The sequence below is a fragment of the Neovison vison genome, chromosome 2 (genome assembly GCF_020171115.1).
Source record: "Neovison vison isolate M4711 chromosome 2, ASM_NN_V1, whole genome shotgun sequence".
NCBI lineage: Eukaryota > Metazoa > Chordata > Mammalia > Carnivora > Mustelidae > Neogale > Neogale vison.
This window is the reverse complement of record NC_058092.1, coordinates 202,174,881-202,194,844: the sequence shown is the minus strand read 5'-3', so window position 1 is coordinate 202,194,844 and position 19,964 is coordinate 202,174,881. Positions and strand designations below refer to the sequence as shown.

At 53.3% G+C, this 19,964-nt stretch overlaps 1 protein-coding gene across 2 annotated transcripts; it reads right to left on the bottom strand.

The window, feature by feature from the left end:
• Positions 1-3,854: 3,854 nt before the first annotated feature.
• On the bottom strand, positions 3,855-19,390 carry CXCL12 (C-X-C motif chemokine ligand 12). 2 transcript variants are annotated; one of them, XM_044240044.1, is made up of 4 exons: positions 19,244-19,390; positions 14,951-15,068; positions 12,353-12,439; positions 3,855-9,682 (listed from the first exon to the last, which is right to left on the bottom strand). In XM_044240044.1, the coding sequence occupies exons 1-4, from the start codon at positions 19,302-19,304 to the stop codon at positions 9,589-9,591; spliced, it is 360 nt and encodes a 119-aa protein (XP_044095979.1). In that variant the 5' UTR covers positions 19,305-19,390; the 3' UTR covers positions 3,855-9,588. The 2 variants fall into 2 exon arrangements, with proteins under 2 accessions (XP_044095979.1, XP_044095978.1); XM_044240043.1 differs by lacking the exon at positions 3,855-9,682 and having other exon boundaries at positions 10,791-12,439.
• Between the last annotated feature and the right edge of the window lie 574 nt (positions 19,391-19,964).

Here is a 19,964-nt window from a genome sequence, read left to right as displayed (position 1 = left end):
GTGTGTGTGTGTGTGTGTGTGTGTGACCGCTGATATGCGCACCATGGCGTGAGGAGAATTTGGTGCTAAATGATGACTTCACAGTGTGCCCCTAAGTGTGGGAACGAACAGGCGACCTTGTGAGGTGAGTCCTGCTTTTCTTTTCAGAGATGGGCCAAGACTCCCATGTGTTAACCTCCTACTAGTTTATCAGGCGGTCATTCCAAGAATATTTCCTTAGCGTCTTCTAGGGGCCAGCCACAAAGTGAGCAAAGCAGACCAAGCCCCTCTCTTCCCATGTGGTATGCACCTTCTCATGGGAAGCAGGCAGTGCCCAGAAAGCTGGAAGAAGGGGCTGTGCCTGAGGGGAGGCCAAGCAGGATAAGGGGGGGGGGTCCCGGGTCACACATCAGGGAAGGGCCATAGGCTGGGGGGTCTGCAAAGGCTCTCCTCACAAGATGATGGCCAACAGAGACTGAATGAAGGGAAGGGCTAAGCCAGGTTGTATCTGGGCAGGGGCTACCGGGCCCATAAGTCCCCAGCCAGGGTCAGTCCTGGCCTGTTCAAGAGTGAGGGAACCACTGTGGCTGGAGCAGAGGGAGGGGTGAGGTCAGAAAGGTGACAGGCTCCAGTGGGTGTAAGCCTCTGTTGGTTAAAGACTGGAGGGTGTGAACAGGGGTGGCAGGGCCAGGTGGCTCGGCAGGCCACTCTCGCTGCTTCCAGAGGAACTGCGGGGGCAGGGGGGGGGGAGGGGGTGGTTGCTGGACCAAGATGGCAGCTGTGAGATGTAATTGGATTCTCAATATATTTTGAAGCTTAACTGGGTTTGTTAATGGTTTAGTTCAGGGCTGTAAGGGAATACAGTAAATTAAAGATGGCAATATGGTTTTGGCCTGAGCACCCAGAAGCAATGGAGCTATTATTTACAGGAATGGGGATGAGCAGCTTGGGAGAAACGTGGTAAATAAGAGTTTCCTTTTGCAAATATTCACTTTCAGGGGAGGAGGGGATGTCCAAGCCTGGAGCCCAGGAGAGAGATGGCTCTGGGTTCCTCAGTCTTTGCATGGTGTGCAAGGCCAGGAGAGTGAACGAGGTCACCCGGTATATGCACACGGAGCGTCTGCGGACTTGACCGAGGGGTGTTCTCATGTTTAGATGTCCAGTGATGAGGAGGTCACAGAAAAAAAATAAAATGAAAAGGTATGAAGCTGAAGAAGTAGTCAGGAATGGTCCGCTGAGAGCGAGCCAGAGTGTGTTTCAAGGAGGGCGACCCATGCTGTCAAGAGACCAGGCTGGGACACCGAGGAAGCTGAGAAGTGATAACTGGCCATTGCATTTCCCAACGGCTCAGTGACAACCTCGACAAAGAGTGGGTCTAATAGAGTGAGTGGTAGGGCCAAAATTCTAGCTGGGAGTGGGTTTTTTAAGAAAGAGAAGAGAGAGAGGAGGGGAGAAAGCAGACATGGGATACATAGAGCCCCTTGTGAGGACTTGCAAGTAGAGACGAGGGGCAGGAAGAATACCAGGTTGGGACTCCCTACTCAGCGAGAGTCTGCTTCTTCCTCTCCCTCTGCCTCTAGTAATAAAATCTTAAAAAAAAAAAAAAAAAGTCCCCAGGATACCAGGTCAGGGTTGGTTTTATTTTTGCTTCGTTTTGTTTCCAATGGGAGATATTAGAGCACGTTGGTGTGTTGATATAGAGGGAACGATTGCTGGTGCAGGTGAGAGGGAGAGTCAGGACAGATGTCCTTGGGCAGGTAAGAAGCTGGCTCTAGGGCCAGGTGTAGGACAGCAAGGGAGCAGGGCGCTTCCTGCCAGGTGAGAGCGGTAGCAGTGGGCCAGAGGTGGGGCTCATGGATCCTTTTCTTATTGTTGCCTTTCCTTCTGACTTAGAAGCCAGCCCATCAGCGGAGTGAGGAGGGGGGAGGATGAAACTTTAAAGGGAGAGAATCAGTATGGAATAAACACTCTGCTTTGTTTCGGTTTGGTTTCATGGGCCAAGGGGTAGCTGCAACTCATTTGCTCAAAAATGAGTGTTGACTCCTGAAAACTTAGTAGAGTAACCTCCTTGAAATCTGAGAGTAGCTCCAAGCCCAGGTAGGAATGCGGGGGTTGGTTGTGGCTTGTCCCTGAGGCTGTCAGCCTGGCCACCTGCTCACACATCCGATGTCTGTTCAACACCCACCATGACAAGCCCTCTTTGAGGCATGGGGAACATGGCTCCCCGCAGCCCCACCAGGACCCTGTGTAGCCTCTTGAGGAATGCCGGAGGGATGGACTCCCCCGGAGAACTCTATTTTCCCAGTTTGTCCTCAGGGGAGCTCTCCACAGGCTGAGGATTTGCTCAACTGATTACTACAAGTGATGTAGGCAAGTTGGTTTGATGCTGGTGGGTGCCTTCAAGGATGGAAGAGAGCCTACGACTAAACAGAATCTGTGCACCTTTTGTGTGTGTGTGTGAGGGGGGCTGTTAGGGGATGTCTCTGGGTCCTTTATCAATTCCAATATGGCAGCAAGCACAAGCTTAAATAGTTCTTCCTTGGAGTGGCAGGTGCAGCTGTTGTCAGCCGACTCTATGGGGGCCAGCAGCCCTGGGACGCATGGTAGGCAATGGACTTTTCCTTCTTTTTAAGTTACATCGTTCTGAAGAGTCAGCATCATTCTGAGTACTTGATACTTAATCCGGGGGTGGTTGGTTCCTGGTGCCAGAAGAGCGGAATGTGCTGGAACCAGTACTTAAAGGTGCTCAGGGAACCTACGAGACCCAACCAAGAGGCTTCTCCCCTCCTGTTCACCTTTCATGATCACTTTTAGCTCCAGGTATCTGAGCTGAGGCCTAAGGAGAGGCAGGTGGACCCCAGGAAACAGGTGGAAAGAGGGAGCGAAGCATATCCTACCCACGAGGCTAGTCTGCCCAACTCTTGGGGATGCTAAGCTTCTGCGTTATAGAGGCTGGGACTCAGGGTAAGAGGTGTGTCTCGAGTCACGGAGGAAGCAGAGACAAGACCAGGATCCCAGCACCACTCTGCTAATCCACACACCCGCCTTCACCCCCGGAAACCATGCTGTCTCTTGCCATGGCCTCCTCGAGTACTTCTTTCCTCCTCCAGTCCATCTGCAACTGAGCAGTTACATCAAAGCCACCCTAGAAACAGCCCGGGGGTTCTGAGCACAGGGGTAATGTGGTCCTGTTTGGGCCAACAGGCAAGAGGTTCTGGAGGACAGGGCAATCTGGACTCAGACATTTGTGGCTTCTGTACTGGCCCCTCCTTTCTGGTGCAGTTGACTGTGGACCAGAAAGAATGTAGGAGTAATTGTGACAGGTTGACCTCTATGAGGACAGAACCCTACTGGGCTCACTGCCTGATCAAGTTATCCAGGACAGTGCTGGTGGGCAGCTGTTGAGAGATTCAGTAAGTTTCCAGGAGGTCCCAGCGCAGGACGGAAAATATGCCCAGGGCATTGGGTCCTTGGTGCCTGTGGGAATGGGCCACTGTTCTCCTTCACCAGGCCTTGAAAGTAGCAAATGGAGGCTTCCTGACCCACAGCTGACAGGCAACTATGTGGGTCCTTGCGTAAAACCATCCCTTCTGGAGTAGAGGACTGGCTTGCCTTTAACAAGGGATTTCAGCAAAACCAAGGACATTCAGAGAAAAGAGAGTGCCTTTCCCCCACACCCGCTACGGATCAGTTGACTAGCCCCCATGACAAGCATGCCCCCAGAATTCTTCCTTACGATTAGCGTGATTGCAATGGCCTGTTTTCCACTAACTAATGCAGCTAAGATTACAGGACTTCTCTGGGCTGGGTTGGAGGAAGAAAAACCAAGTTTGGAAAATTCCGAATGGCAACACTAATTTCAAACTCTTGGCTGCTACATTTGAATACATGTCTTTATTAGGAAAATTGTAAGTGGATATACAACTTTTCATTGATATGACTTCAAAGTAGAAATGGTTGTTTCTCAAAAGAAGTTATTTGTTATTTAAAAAAAAAAAAAGCACACTGCATACAGGAAGCTGCCTTCTCCTGGACCATTTTCACATTATCTGGGAGATGTATTTAAACAACACAAAATACAGTATTCATCACATTTAACACTGAACCCATCACTGCTTGGGAGACTGAGACACCAGCGAGGTTACGGACCCACAAGTAGCTTGGAGGTTTTTTTTTTTTTTTTTTCAACTTGGCCGTGTCAGTGGTCTGCTTATGGGACTTAAAGGTTTCTAGGGAGCACTTCCCAGGGAAGGGGATCCCTTGGAATGGGTCAGGGAGGATGTGTACAGGGACCCCACAATTCTCATCCTGCTGTGGAAGGGTGCACCCCCTGGGGCAGGGGCTTGGGGGGCTGATAAACTCCCTGCCCAGAGCCCATGGCTATAGCATCAGGCAGCAGTTAGAAAAGGAAGGTGAAATCGGATCCAATGAAAATTCTTAGGAGTTCTCTGGGCTTCACACAGCGGGGACTGCAACCTTCTGCCATTCAGGCTGTGTGCTCCAAGCTGAGCCTCCTTGCTCCGGAGGACAGGCCCACACGCAGAGAGTCCCTCTCCTGAGCCTCCTCGCTGGGGTCTCAGCGCCTGAGCAGGGCTGGACGAAGAACAGTACACACGACACATGGCGCAGATTCGGATATAAACACACAGCACTTCGGCGAGTCCCGTCCCCAGCCCGGCCCCACAGCTGCCCAGGTCCTGATGCAAAGGCTGGCAGAGGGAGGACTGCCCTGGGGGTTACAAGGAGCCCAAGGGAAGGTCAGGTTGAGCAGCACTGGACAGGGAGGCACAGCCGGAGACTCCTAATCCATGGATGCACTTGACTTGTACTTTTAAAGCAAAAGGGGATCAAGAGAGCCTTTTCCTTTGCAAATAGACTATTTAAATGCATATTTGCTTTCAAGAGGCCGTCTTTGTTCAGGAGCAGAGTGCAAGAAGGGCAATTGTTAGGCAGAGAACTTTTCCTGCAGTTTCTACTCTTATCTATTTTTCCCTCTATTGGGGAGAAAGGAATGATTCTTTTTTTGACTGCAGTTAAGATTTAGAGCCTTGTTTTTTGGGGAGCAAGAGATTTAATGGTTCTGGTTCATGGATTCCAGGGGAGGACGGCTCCAAATTTTCCATGAGAGTTTTAAATTATCTTGGATTACTTAGAAAATGCCCATCCCACTGAAAATTCGATCATTTCACCTATAGTATAGTTCAGGAGACCTGCAGTGATAACTTAATTTCAGAAGAGGGTCCTGAGATCAGTTCTTTATTCCTTACAGTTAATAAAGGCCCTTGTACTCTATTTTATTCAATATAACATAACTGACTTGAAGATACACGTTTTTTGTTTGGTGGACTGGCTTTCTACCTGAAGATTCTATATAAAGGAATATTTATGGAAATGCTTTAAACATGTTCTTGACAACCCAAAGATGATTATATCTAAAAACATCTATAATTCAAGGTTATTTTATTATAATATAATTTCTCTATAGTATTTACAGTGTCCTATCGATGGATACATTTCCCGGTTTTGGCCTTCTATTTTTCTTTCTTAATTTAAAAATTTTCCCTGGGCTATTTAACCAAAGGGACAAAGTATTCATGAGACGAAAGATAAAACAAAGACAATAAGCAAAAACCCCTCAAATGCCTAGTTGTTCAAAAAGTGGTATTTTAAAACTGCTTAATGCAACTCTACAAACTGATCTTAGTAAAGGGAAACCCTTTACATGTCAAGGTTTTAACCTACTTTCCCAAACGTCCCCTTTTCTAGGAGGAATGCCCTGCTGGACATTCTGGAAGCACAAGGCAATTCCAGCGGCCAAGTCCAGAGACCACTTTACAAGGGAGCAGATGATGGGATTGCCAAGTGGGGAAAAAGATGAGGTTAGATTTTAACTGGGAAAGAATCTTCCTGTCCAGGATTCATTATTCTGTGGATTGGGTTTTCAAAAACCAAAAAAGAGTTGAGGATTCTTTTCATGTGACGGCCAAAAGAATCACGCTCTTGGCGCCACGGAGACAAAATTCTCCGTGGTTCTGAGATACTCACACCTATGGAAGCATGGAGGGAGGGCTGGCGTCCTCACAGTTCAGCCCAGCTGAAAACCGAATTCCCTTGGGCTCTGTGGATCCATCCTGGGTTTGCGATCCGTGGAGAAACCCAGGCTGTCCACCCAAGAGGCTCACAGCCCTAATCAGAAACCTGGTTAAAAGACGTCTCCTGACTCTGAGCCTTTGCATACGAGGAGCTGACAGTGCATGCAGCGAGGACATTGGCTTTGAACAAGAACACAGGGTTGGACGACAGACGGTATTCCGAACAAGACACAGATGTGCACAGTGTTTTCAGAACATGGTAACACGAGACATTTTGATTTGCTTCTTGGTGCCCAGTTTAAATGAAAGCTTTGGTCTTGAGAGTCTTTTTCCGGGGTGATGGAGACAGTCTTGGATACACATGATGATGGATGAGAGAGACAGTGATGAGAAGAACGTGATGGGATGTAGAGAAGAGCTCAGGATGGGGGCGTGTCTCCCCCTACCCCAGCCTCACACTCCTGCCTTCCTTGGCTGGGGGAAGCTCTGTGATGCTCACTGAAGGGGAATACCCTACGCCTCACTCCAGGGAAGGGTGAGGCTTCTGCCTGGCCCTCTAAACCTAGCCCTCCTCTACCCCCTGCACAAGGGCAGCCTTCACTAGGGTTTGCCCAGGCTGGTGGGCTTTGATACCTCCTGGTGGCTCTCCATCCTAGGACAGGGTGATCGGGGGTCCCAGCCTGCACAGTTCAGGGTGGTACAACACTCAGGAACCTCGGGCCAGGCGAGGGGCTCCATGGGGAAGATACCGTAAGATAGCAAGTAAAATAATGGCCTTAGTCTAAGTTCCTATTTGTCACCAGTGACATTGGATAATCAAACTAAATGAAGAGTAAACACCATATATTTTGCTACATAATCAAATGGTGAAAATAAGGCAAACTGTGCAGAACGAAGCCCTTGGAAATGCACTGGGCCCTGCCTGGGTGCAGGGGAGCCACTGCGGGCTCTTCCTAACACTGCTTTCAGACCCGGGCTCCTACTGTAAGGTTTCCTCAGGCGTCTGACCCCACCTGCGCCTCTCACATCTTGAACCTCCTGTTAACAAGAACAGAGGGAGACACCATTAAGGCGGGTTCCCACAGCGGCCAGGCTGCATGCCTGAAACGCCGAGACCCCCCGCGGCGGTGGCGGGGCCCCCAACTCCTGACTTCCAAATCGCCGGCTTTCCGAGGCCCTGGGAAAGGGGAAGGTGGGGGGAGAGGCAGCTGGTGGCTGAAGCGGAGGGAGAGGTGGAAGTTGGGAAGTGAAGACAGAGGGCGCGGCCAGCACGGGGCACAGCAGATGAACAAGGGCACGTGGACAGACAACACAGCACAGTGGTCACACGACAGGGCAGGCGGGGCACCCCGCCCGAGCCCAGCACACATGGAGGGCTACCAGCCCCCCCGGCCTCAGCGTGGCCCCAACACACACCTAGCCCGGAGGAGGCTGCCTGCTCCTCCAAGGCCTTGGCACCATCAACCACCTCCATCGACACCCCAGCCCTGCTGACTGGCCCCAGGGTCTCTGGGCCAGCACTGCGGGGGTTGGCCCAGGACCGAGTGCCCTGGGAGAGCACTGCCTAGTTTCAACCCACAATGGAATGGAGGTTGGCTCTTCACTCTTCCAGGACATCGGGTTGGCTTGTCAGGTAGCGTGAGGGCCCAAGGCCAGTGGAGTCATAGAAGGACAGCCTAGAGCTTGTTTGCTTTTCTTATGTGGGGCCAGCTGTCTTAGTCCCCTCAGCAACTCCCCCTGCTCACCACGGCTAGATGGCGGGTAGCCCTCTGCGGTGTCCAGGTTGGACCTGCCACCCCTCTCTAGGCACAGAGATGTGCTAATCCTGCTGGATCAAGAATGGAGAGCCTGGGACCTCAGGTGTGACCGGCTCCAAGATGCTTATGTAAGAGGTGGGCTACCCCAGCCAAGGTTCCCCGGACCAGGTCCACTGCTGGCTTCCACAGAAGACTGCAGCCCGGGGCAGACCAGCAAACAGCCAATGCCTTCCGAGGCGGAGAGGGGGTGGGCTCCCCACATGCCCGGGAGCAGGTCTGCTGACCCCAGGGCTGGCCAGAGGGGCGCAGGCTGAGAGTCGGCTGGATAAATGGATGGCGATGGGGACTAAAAGGTCTTTGGCTGCAGCGTCCTGGCAGGACACTTCCCTGATGGAGACAAGGAATGCCACATGCACTGTGCTGCTGTCACAGAGGACGGCACTAAAGCAGAAGGGAACACAGTGCTGCAGTTTGAGTGGGACATGCAGGGACCTGAGATTTTCTTCTCCTCATTCCATCTGTTCTGACCTCCAACCACTTCATCTTTCTGTGTCCACATGCTGAATTACGACCAAGGGCCTGGGGAGCAGGCTGAGTGTTTATAAGGGACAGGAGGATGGGGAGAACAGCCCAGATATTCGAGGTGTCCTTTCTCAAAGTATTACTGAAATCAGGGCCTTGCTCTCCCGTGGGATCCCCCTTCTTCTGGTCCAAATTAAAGAGACTTGGCAAGAAATCTTAGACATTAATCTGTGGGTGGTATGAGGAAAGTTCTAGAACTTTCTAGAACACCATGTTCACTTGAAGCGGATATTTCCTATGAGTGAGGGCTGCGGCAGCTGTGTCCTGGAACCTAATCGCACAGGGTCACAGAGCCTCACCCCGCAGGAGGTGGGTGGGAGAAACAGGCCTTTCACACAGTTCCTCCACATTGGGGACCCGTTTAAAGAATCTGTAAAGTGAATTGCCGGGCCCAGAGGCTCCCTGAGAAGTATTTCCACAGCTGCTCCCTGGGAATGTGGAGCTCCCACCCACCTTCCACACCTGGCATGCAGAAAGCACCCCTGCTCAGAGGCAAAGCCACTCTCACAGCCTTGGGAGCCGCTGCCGGACGAGTTCCACCCTGGGCATCAGAGGGGTGCAGGGCCAGCAGCAGGCACTTGGGAAAAAAAGTCAGTGAGCACCTGCAAAAGGCACGGCCACAGCTGCCCCACGAAGGCGGTGACGGCACTGGCCATGGTCAAGGGGAGGGCAGGAGGTGCATGTCCCTTGCTGGCCAAGGCTCCCGCTCCTGGGCTAGTCACGGCTCTGTGCAGGGCAGGGGAGGGCAGCCCCACCCTGGCCTCAGTAGGAAGACAGATGGCGAATGTGTGGAGCCATGTGGGCTCCGGAGCAGTCACCGGCCCTTCGGAGAGAGGGAGTGGAGGGCGGGGTGGGAGGCTGGGTAGCCCAGGGCAGTGCTGGAGAGACCCTGGGCCACGCGAGACAGAGTTGCGAGCACAGTCTCCTCCTCACCCCAGACCGCCGCCCCAGTCTCTGCACAACTACTTTCTTCATAACTTAGCAGACCAGGAAGGGCCTGAAAATGCGCATAAATACAGGGGCCAGTCAGGCCACAGGAGCACCGCTCCTCCACGGAGGTCTGAGCCCCCGCTTGGAAGGCAAGGGGTCTGCCCTGGAGGAGGGTTAGAGCAAATTTACAAAGCGCCGGGGGAGACAAGGGCAGCGTGCACTGCGGTCCATCTCGAAGTGGCAGATAACTAGTTTTTCCTTTTCTGAGCAGCCTTTCTCTTCTTCTGTCGCTTCTTTTTTCCTATCTTTTCTTTTTTCCCCATTTTTTCTTCTCTGCGCCCCCTTAGATAAAATCAGTAGAACCATTAATGATGTTGAAATACACAGGGGTCTGTTTCAGTCTGCACAATCTCTAACACTTCTCTGGGTGTCTGTTTAACTCTGGCTTCAGTCTTAGGCCTGGAGGCCCCTGGGCAAAGCACGGTCCATCAGTACTTCATTAAAATAAATCGGACATTTTCCCCAATTCAAAGAAAAATGTTAGCCAGCCTTTCAGAACACCTGGGAACTGGTTATAGCCTATTGCTGTGGGCCAAGGGGCCAGCCTGGTCCTGCCTCCAGCTACTGCCTGAGGCTTCCAACCCTGAACGGCATTCACATCTGAAAGGGTGCGAAGGACGCCCAGGGCCAGGCTGGACTTGGCCTTCTAACTCACCTCAATCCCATCTCCTCTGGCCTCCTTCCTTTTTCAGTGCAGAGATGAACTCTGCTGTCCCTACAGAAAATACCTGCATTTCAGACTGAATCACGCTTTGCATTCAGGTGGCCATCCAGGAGAGGAGAAAGAAGGGCCTGATCCCCCCTTCTCCTTTCTGGATGCCTGGGGAACACCCCCTGGGAATGACTGGGATTGTTCTGGAGAGCAAGGGAGAGAGCTGGTTAGCAGAATTCAATTAGAGCAACTGGCTCATGATTGTCACATTAAAATGATTCAAGCTGAATGGTATTTAATGATTTATGGGGTAAGCCACCTGTTCCTGTGAAAGCTATTAACCATGGCCTCGAATTATGGGATTTTTACATGGGCAAATGTGAAAGCTGGATATTAGGAGAGTTGAGTCTCTGGAGATTACGTGGGGGATGTTAGGAGAACCAAGGAAGAGGAGTTAGTGAGTCAAATATTATTCTTCAGAAAACTGGCACTGTTGTTTCCATTGGGTTAAAAAAAAAAAAAAAAGGCACAAAAACTTGAGTTGCAGCTCTCATGTGCTCCTGAGCGAGGACCACACTCAAAGTGAAGTCGGCAGGAGGGACCTAAGGCACCCACCCAGCAGACCACCTTAACCTCCATCAACTTCCATCAACTCTACAAATGTATCTGAGCCCCGTGTCTAACAGCTGATGGCTTTTACTTCTGGTAAATAAATTCCCACGTCCAGTAGGAGGTCAGTACCATGAAACAATTAGCATTTTATTGCTAGTGCATATAATGTCACATTTGATACAATTTTAGTACAAGTGAAAAAATACACTGTGGCTAACATTAAAAAGCTGTAATCACATTTATAGATCATATATATTTCTTTACAAATTGCCAGTGGGTCAAGAGAATAGAGAAATGTAACCTACTGACCGTCATATGGCTCCACTTCAAATATATGAATTGTTCGACTATAAATATATTCTGAAATACATTTGTTTTCTAAAGAAACATAAAAAAAATGTGCACAAAAAATATATAAAAAATGCCTTGCAAAAAGTTACAAATACCACCAGGCCCATCTGTGGATCGCATTGATGCAGGGAAATGTCACCTTGCCAACGTTTCTGCCTGGAAACTGAAACCCTGCCGTGGTTTCAGGAGGAGGGGTTCGTGGCAAGAGGCTCATTTTTTTCATTTATTTTGTTTGCTTCTGATTGCAGAGCCCTCACAGTGTGCAGAGCCTCTCTGTGGCTTATAAAAGCCTCAGAGGCAATCACAGAAACCAAATTCCTCAAAACAAGTTCTCAGATTGAAAACTGCATTTGATTCTGCAAAGACTGGCCTTTTGAGGGAAGGTGGAGACTTGATCTCCCGCACCCCACCCCAGGAGAGGGCCAGCCCCATTGCGGAGAGGGCCAGAGAAGATTCTCACAGAGGGCCTGAGGGGTGGTGCGGGGGAGGGCCAAGGGAAGAGGGGGCTGCAGGGCGGCGCCCTGGCAATCACCCTCCTCCCCACTGAGCATGTACAGAAATGAGAAGCCGAAGCAAGAGGAAGCATGTTACTGGAGGCAGGGAGAGGCCTGGGAATGGCCAGGAGGGGGTCTCTGAGCACAGTCCCCAGTGACAGGAGCTTCTACATGGAGCCTACAGAGCCAATCACGGAGCCCGAAAGAGGAGGTGGATGTGGTGGCCGCTGCCTAGCACTGGCCAGTATCTGAGTCATCCGCCGGGTGGGGGTGTGTGTGTGTGTGTCATTCCCAGAGGGGCACCCCCTGCGGAGGCCGCCTTTTGCCTTCCTCCAAGTCTGTGAGTCTGGAGAAAGGACACTTTTCTGAGCTCCATGCTTGGCCATCACCTGACTGTGCCCAGAGGCCCCGGGGGAAGGAAGACACGCTCCAAAGCAAAACCAAATACAGATCTTGAAGAAATCACTGATTTGAAAAAAAAAAAAAGAAAAGATAATGGGAATAATGAGGGTTGTGATGATCATCAGGAGAGAGCGGGTAGTGGGAAATGCTGTTGGGACAACATGATTTCTTAGAAAAACCCCAGTTATAAAACAGCCAATGCACAAGGGTCTGGGGCACGGGTGAACAGAAGCTGCAGGATCGTACCAGATGCTATAAATGCGGTTCTACATGCTGGGCAGACCTCAAGCCCATTCCCAGGTCCGTGCTCTGCCCCCCCAGGCACACCTGGTCCTCCCCATCCAGGCCCTCCGCCCCCACACCTCGCCCTCCATCTGCCGTACGGTGTTAGCTTTCCTCAAGTGGATCTAGCGGAAAGTCCTTTCTGGCTGATGTGCTTACTTGTTTAAAGCTTTCTCCAGGTACTCCTGAATCCACTTCAGTTTCGGGTCAATGCACACTTGTCTGTTGTTGTTCTTCAGCCTCGCCCTGCCAGAACGGAAGAGGCGACAGTATGAGGCTGAGCGTGAGGGGGCTCGCCGTGACCTGGGCACTGGCTCGTCGCCCGCGTCAGCACGGGACCCCCTTGGCAGGCGCGGGTTCAGGAGGAACTCAAGGTGGGGAATCCCGTCCCTAGCAGTGGATCGAGTCCCCCGGCAGATACGGGAAGGTGGAACTTGCCTTCTCAGGGGGAGCGCAGGCTGGGGAACGTGTGAGTTGGCCTTGGGAGGACACGGAGGGGCTGGGCAGGTGGAATACAGAGGGAGGGAAGCAAGAGCAAAGGCATCAAAGGGGGTACGTGCACTCAGGGCGTGGAGGAGGGTGGGCTGCCCGAGAAGCAGGTGGCCGGATGTCGGGGCAAAAGAGTGGGGTTTTCTCTGCAAGATTATGGGGACTGAGGCTGGAGACAGACAAAGGCAGACTTTTATTTGGATGGATCATCTTGAAAGTACATGGGAGACCGACTTGAGAGTAAGCCCAGAATTAGGAGATTTGAAAAGAGGGACTGCAATGGTTTGGGGAAGAGATGTGACAGATCGTGAGGGAGGGACAGTGCAGGTGGGGGGGGTGACAGGACAGTGAGGGAGGGACAGTGCGGGTGGGGGGGTGACAGGACAGTGAGGAGGGACAGTGCGGGTGGGGGGGTGACAGGACAGTGAGGGAGGGACAGTGCGGGTGGGGGGGTGACAGGACAGTGAGGGAGGGACAGTGCGGGTGGGGGGGTGACAGGACAGTGAGGGAGGGACAGTGCGGGTGGGGCATGATAGGACACAAGGGAGGGATTGTGTGGATGGCAGGTGACAGGACAGTGGGAGAGCGACAGCTCAGGTGGGGGAGGGATTGTGCGTGTAAGGGGTGACAGGGCAGTGAAGGAGGGACAGTAAGGATGGGGGGTGAGAGGACAGTGAGGGAGGGACAGTGCGGGTAGAGGGTGACAGGACAGTGGGGGAGGGACTATGCAGGTGAAGGGAGGGATAGTGGAGGTGATTTGCCAGAAAGTGGTTTCTAGAGAGATTTTACAAGTTTATTGAATGCTCCTTGGTTGCATTTGCTTTTTAAAAATTCATAGGGCACCTTCCTCCCACTTCTCGGCTGCAGTCACACCTCCCCACCAGACATCTCCTCCTGGGAGCAGACTGGACTTATCTCTCCGGGTCCCCCTCCATAAAGCCTTGGATACCAGTAACCTCAAGCAGCCTGAGGACACTCCTGCCCAGCCACTCAAGGGTGTGTGAGGACAACTCAGGCTGGCACAGTGGCTTGGGGATACCCACAGGAATCCTGCAGCCTGCCTGTGAAGGGACTGATATCAGGAGAGGAAGGGGGTGATTCTGTGTCTGCTCAGGCCTGCTTCTTTCCCTTTGAGGTGGATTCCTAGCAAGTGTCCCGGCATAATGCAAACTGCAAAGCAGGTCTATGGGGCTCAATTCCACATCTGACAAAACACCTCTCAAAGGAGAGAGTATTTGACTGTAAGCAAAGTCAGTGAAGAAATATTCATCTTCCAGTGGCCTAAAACATTCTGTAAGTGACAAACACATTCAAGGCAGCCCAGGCTGGCAAAAAAAAAAAAAAAAAAAAAAAGACAAAATCAAACTTCAAAACAGCTGGTATTAGGGAGCAAAGGCTTCATTTTCACCTTCAAATTGTAGGTTTCATTCCCACTGCTGTGGCCCCAGCCCATTCTCAGCGCTGGGAATTTTCAGGAGGTAAGGTCCCCACCAGAGACCCTGAGCCCCAGCACCCCTGCATCTAGACCCCTGACTACACTCGCTAGAGGCAAGCAGGGGTGCACTTGAGCACGCGAGGGCCAAGCAGTGAGCGGCTGTGCAAGGCTCCCTCACTGAACCCCCCCAGCCTCCTGCACCTGGCGAGAGGTTTTCATGTGTTCTCTGGGGTTGATTTTCATTTGTCTCGTTTCCCACACGAATGACAGCCAACACAAGCAGTTGCCATCAACACCAGCAAAAACAAAAACTCGTGTGTTGTGTTCGAGACAAAGCAGTTAAGTGAGCCGAGAAGTTTGAGTTTTATCCAACGGTTAAAGACCACTTAACCTGAACTGGGGTCTTGTGAGATTCTGCTATGGGAGAAAGGAAGGATCTAGAACACCAAAGCCTAGGAACTGCAGGACAGACACCTATGACCTGCAGAGGGCTGGTTCATTTACTGGACTTCAGCAGAAACTCCTCGTTTCTAGTCTGAAGGCATTCGGTGGTCCTTCCCTCTCCTGTGCTAAAGGAGGAAATTTGGGGAAAAAAGAGGCAAGAACAAGTTGGAGCACAGTAGGGCGCCAAGCGCCAAGGGCAAGAGTGGCTTTTGAAACTCTGGCACGGTGGCGTACCCAAAGGCCTCCTGGTCATCACAGCTGCCTCTACTTATGCCAAGTTCAAAGCCAGCCGCTCAGCATGTGTCGATTCTCTAGCTTTGACAAGTCTGGAGTTAGGGGTTACGATGCCCACTAGATGCAACCCTCCTGAAGCTGATGTTCACACTTACACGATCTGAAGAGCACAGTTCGGAGTGTTGAGGATTTTGAGATGCTTGACGTTGGCTCTGGCAACGTGGCTCTCAAAGAATCGGCAAGGACATCTGTAGCTCAGGCTGACAGGTTTCCCTGGAAGGTGAAAACAGGGCGGATTGTTACGATCCTGCTGGACTGTGGGGATATATGCACGCGTGGGTCCGCGGCTGAGGGGTAAGGTGGAGGAATGGATGCTTAGGATCAAGAGCCATGGGACTAGTTACGGGGGCATCCTTGCTAGGAGCTCTTGGGTGGTACAGTGAGCCTCTGGGGCAGGAGGGAAGGGAGAAGGGGCAGGCCCAGCTTCCACAGGACCAGAAGGCAAATGCACCTGCAGAGTGCTGGACTCTAGGAACCTGGGAAATTTAAAAGCAGCTCCTTGCTCAGACATCTTAAGATCAAGTATATTAATCCCAGGACAGGACTGATTCAGTCTAAGGTAACTGGGGTTCCCAGGTAATCTCGGCAAAGTTAACTCCTCCAGGGCCAACTAAGAAAGCCTTCCATACTCAGGGAAGGAGGAGGAGGAACCAGGAGGCTCTGGGCTCCCTCTTGTCCCAGGAGCCACTGCAGCTCCCCCGGGAATGCTGCCCTCCCCCTCCTGCAATCTTCTCCCCTCTCATTCACCTTAAACCCAGGCAACCACAAAAGAATCCGGGCAGGCTTTCTACCTGGGAGTCCCCGAGGGCAGGCCAAGCCCCCCTCCACCTCAACCCAGCACTCCCCTGAAGGCAGGACAATTACCAGGGCTGGAGTCAGAGGTGGCTTTCATTGTGCAGAGATGCTAGAGCTTCCTGGGTTATGTTACCTCTTTGTTTGCCAATTCACCAATTTGCAAAATGCCATAATTGACACTCATTAGTTTAAATAAGCAAAGGGCTCCTGCAGAACTCACCGCTCACCCTCTAGTCTAGGATTGCAAGACTTGGGGTGGGGGGAGGGGGAGGGCTGGGATCTTCGTGGTTTTTTTTTTTTTCCCCTGCAGATTTTATCCAAGTCCTACTTAATACCCCAAATTATTTGAATTTGTGGATCCTTTCATCAGGGATTAAATGTATGTCTGAGAATATTTAGTCCAGAGATTTAAAAAAAAAAAAAAAAAAAGGATTGCTCTTTACAGAGCTCCCAGAGGCCTCCTGCTGGTCCTGAAATTCTGTACTTAGGGGCAAGAGAGCTGGGGAAGCTTCGAGAAACCTTGTGAGTAAGGGACATCTTCATTTTCCTCAAGGCTGCATTCAGCTGAGAGATGGCAGAGCCTGCAAAGGGCAGCCTATTCGGCCAACAAGTCAGGAAAAATAGACCACCCAGCCCTCTAGGATCAAATGTCGTTCCCTAAAAACTGGTAAGGAAAGAGCCTAGCTTCATGGTGCTCAGACTCAGGGTACTGGGGAGCACCTGGGGCAGCCTTTGCTGTATACCTAAGTGACTCCAGAAAGTCTCTGCTGGGGTCTGGCCTTCAGTCAGGGCACCCAGTCCCTGCAGGGGAAGCTCCTACTATCCTGCCCATACTGTCCTGGAACCAGATCGCCTGGGAAGGGGACCCCAGCGCTAGGGGCTGGGTGGACTGCGTAAAGGAAAAGTCGGAAGTCTCTCCTCTGAGTGTCCCACCTCCAGTCTCCCCGGAATTCTCCTGGGTCCTCCTGAGCCGAATAGGGACTGGAGCCCTGGGCTTGGGCAGTGACACAGGAGGTGTCCCAAGCCTAGAGCAGCAGCAAGCTGAAAGGTACACAGTGTGAGTGCTGCAGCTGGTGGGGGCTGCTGCTCTCCCAGGGGTGGGTAGGGAAGCTAGTCTGGGTCCGCTGGCTAACCAAGCAGTGGAGATCAGGCCAGAAATCAGAGCTGATTCTGAGCTCAAAACACAGGCTTTCTCTTCTCTTCTTTTTTCCCCTCTACCCCCTGGGATTATCCATTTCCTTCAAAGGCAATTCGTATTCCTGCTCCCAGGACCCAGTTAGTTGCCTGTCAAGTGGGGACTTTCAACAGGTTTTTTTTAAAGTGACAGAGCACCAACGGCTCTTACTAAAAGCAGTGCTATGTCCACCTGTGTCCTCTCCAGCTTTTTGTCAATATTACTAACTTTCCCAACTGATTTGGAGATGACTCAGTGTGTAGGTGATTCGCCTAGATGTTACCAGATCGTTAAGTGGTGAACTTGGCTCTGTTCAAGAGCAGTTCCAAGCGAACCTTCCACTCTAAACACAGAAAGGAGCCCTGGCCAGCTTCTCCAATGAGGTCTCAGAATGGATCCACCCTGGACTTAACTCCTGAAAGCCCAGGGCAACCAGCTGCTTGGCTGAGGTGAGCCAGTTGAGGGAGGGCAGGAACCAGAGACTGACCCTGAAAACAAGGGTGTCTCCAAGGTCAGCTGTGGAACTCAGTATGGGCACATAGGCTCCAGAAGGTCAAAAAGTACATTCTAGCCTATGAATGCAAGGAGAAGCGGACTAGCCTCCAGCTTGGGACCCTGTCATGGCCACTTGGCTGCCAAGAGGCAGCTCAGAGAGGCAAGCAACCAGCCCTTCCCAGGGTCAGGATGACTCTGTTAATGAGACTCCCACTCCCTCTGTGCTCCTTCCAGATCAGCTGTGCCTAGGACTCAATGACCTGAGTGGGTCCTGGCATTCCCAACCTTTCTGCAGCTCCCCAGGGAAGGGGGGCAGCACCATCTCTCTACAGAGGTGCCCAATGACAGCTCCACTCTCACCAGACACTCAAATGTTAATGCTCAAACCAGTGTCCCCCATGACCTTGGGGGTCAGTGTGGAGAGTCACATAGTTTTTCAGCTGGGTGGTAAAATCCAGATTGCCTTCCATCCAGTCCCTCTGCAGCTCTGCCCAGCAACTTGCTACATTCCCCCCCCACCCCCCAGACACCAGGCTTGAACTCACCACCCTGAGATCAAGACCTGAGCTGAGATCAAGAGTCTGACACTTAACCAACGGAGCCACCCAGGTGCTCCTTAACTTGCTACACTTAAAAACAAACAAACAAACAAACAAAAACCCAAAAAACTCCCCAGGCAGTCAGTTGTGAACCCTTGGGAGTTCAGGCCCTGCTTCCACACTTGCTCACCTTACCCTCACCTCACCCACCTGGCTTCTAGTTCACTGCCAGGATGCAGAAGAGGGTCTGCAGCTGGAAGCCAGCCTAGAGCTGTGGGGGCTCAGGCCCTGTCTGGACTGCGGCTGCCCCAAGAGCACTCCCAGCGTCCTTCAGCCCTTTGCAGGGTTTGTTGGCAACTTCGCAGCCAAGAAAGGACAGCGTGGCCTGGCTAACGTGGCTTGTTTTGTGCGTTTAAAAACAACAGTTTATTTTGGTTTGCAGCAGTGGTGTCCTGTGACAGGACAGCCAGATTTCTCTTAAGCTTCAGAAGGAAAAAAAAAGGGGGGGGCTCCCCCTTTCCCAGTGAAACAGGACACCACCTTTCCCAGTGGCCTAAGGCCTTGGCGATTGAACTCGGCTGCCGAGCTCCTTCCGAGGTAAGAGCGATGGCTTGGCGGGTGACAAAGGCGCCAGGCTGCAGGTGTGTTTGGGGGGCAGGGGAGGGGATGAGCGACCCCGGCGGCCCCTGGTCTTCTCTTCGGTGACCCCGGCAAGAGGCCAGGAAGCAGGCTGGACGCGCGCCCGGGTTCGTTCGCGTCGCTGCGGACCGCGGGGCTGTGCAGAAGCGCGGCGGGCGGGTGGTACAAACCCGACAGCTGCTCCGTTTGGCTCGCCCGCGAAACCTCGCTCGGGTGGGTGCGGAGAGGGGACCAGCCTCGCATGGAGGGGACGCGGCGCAGCAGCCCCTGACCGCGCCACCACCGTCTGCCCGTCGCGATGAGAGACAGACTTGCTGAAGCGCTCTCTTGCACACGCATCTCCCGCGCCCAGCGCCGCGGGGCCTCCGAGTCCCTTCCCCTCGAGAAACCGAGCCGCGCGCTGGAGATCACCGGCTGGGCCAGGGTGGGCGCGCCACCCCCGGGGCCCGCGGCTGCCGACTCCGCTCTGCTTCCCCGCGCTCCCGGGGCTCTCCCGGCCAGGGAACCCTGCCCGACCCTGTGCTGCCGCTGCCCCCAGTCCCGGACCCGAGTCCCGAGGCGGAGTGCGAAGCTTCAGCGCGGGTGGTGCTGCTGCGCTTTGAGCGCCCCAAGGAGGCGGCTGCCTCGACCTCCCCGGTGCAAAGAGGCGCTAACTGGGTCCGTTCGGGACAGCGCGGGCTCAGGCACAGGAGCCGCGGTCCCGCACGGAGCCTGGCGCCCACGTCTCCGCCGCGGAGCGCACTCACCGTCGCTGAGGCACAGCGCAACCAGCACGATGGCCAGCACGACGACGACCTTGGCATTCATGGCACCGGCACGCGGGGGGCGGACTCAGGCGGGACGCTGAGCGAACGCAGCGGCGGAGAGTGAAAGTGCGGCGGCGGGAGGCGAGCGCCGGGCACTTTAGAGGGGAGAGAGGGGCGGGGCGGGGTGGGGCGGGGCGCGCGGCGAGGGGCGGGCCTGGAGCGGCAGCCGGGCGGCGGCGGGGGGCTGGGGCGCGCGTCCCCCTCCAACGCGGCCGCCACTCCGGTCCCCTCCCCGCCCCCTCCGCGCCCGGGGTGCAGCCGGCGCTGCAGTGCGCTCTGGCCTCTGACCTCCTCGGATTCCGCGGGGCCCTGCTCTGTCAGGCTCGACCTGCAAGGAGGGAACCCAGCCGCGCGGTGAGCTGGGCTCAAGGCTAGTTATTGTGCCCACTTAGCAGGTGGACAGACGGAGTCCCAGCGGCGGGAAGCGAATGAGGACCAATGATAAGCAAGACGATGTGTACCGGTTAGGCCTGAGGTAGCCAAGGGCGACCGTCCCGTTTTTGGAGTCTAGAACCAGGAGGTGACCACCGGCCCGGGATCGCTGCGCTGCGGTCCCGCGAGCTTGACCCAAGGGAAGGAGACCAGTCTGCAGAACGAGCGAATCCCATCCCAAGCCGACACCATCACTTAGTAGCCAAGGCTCAGTTTTCTCACCTGTAAA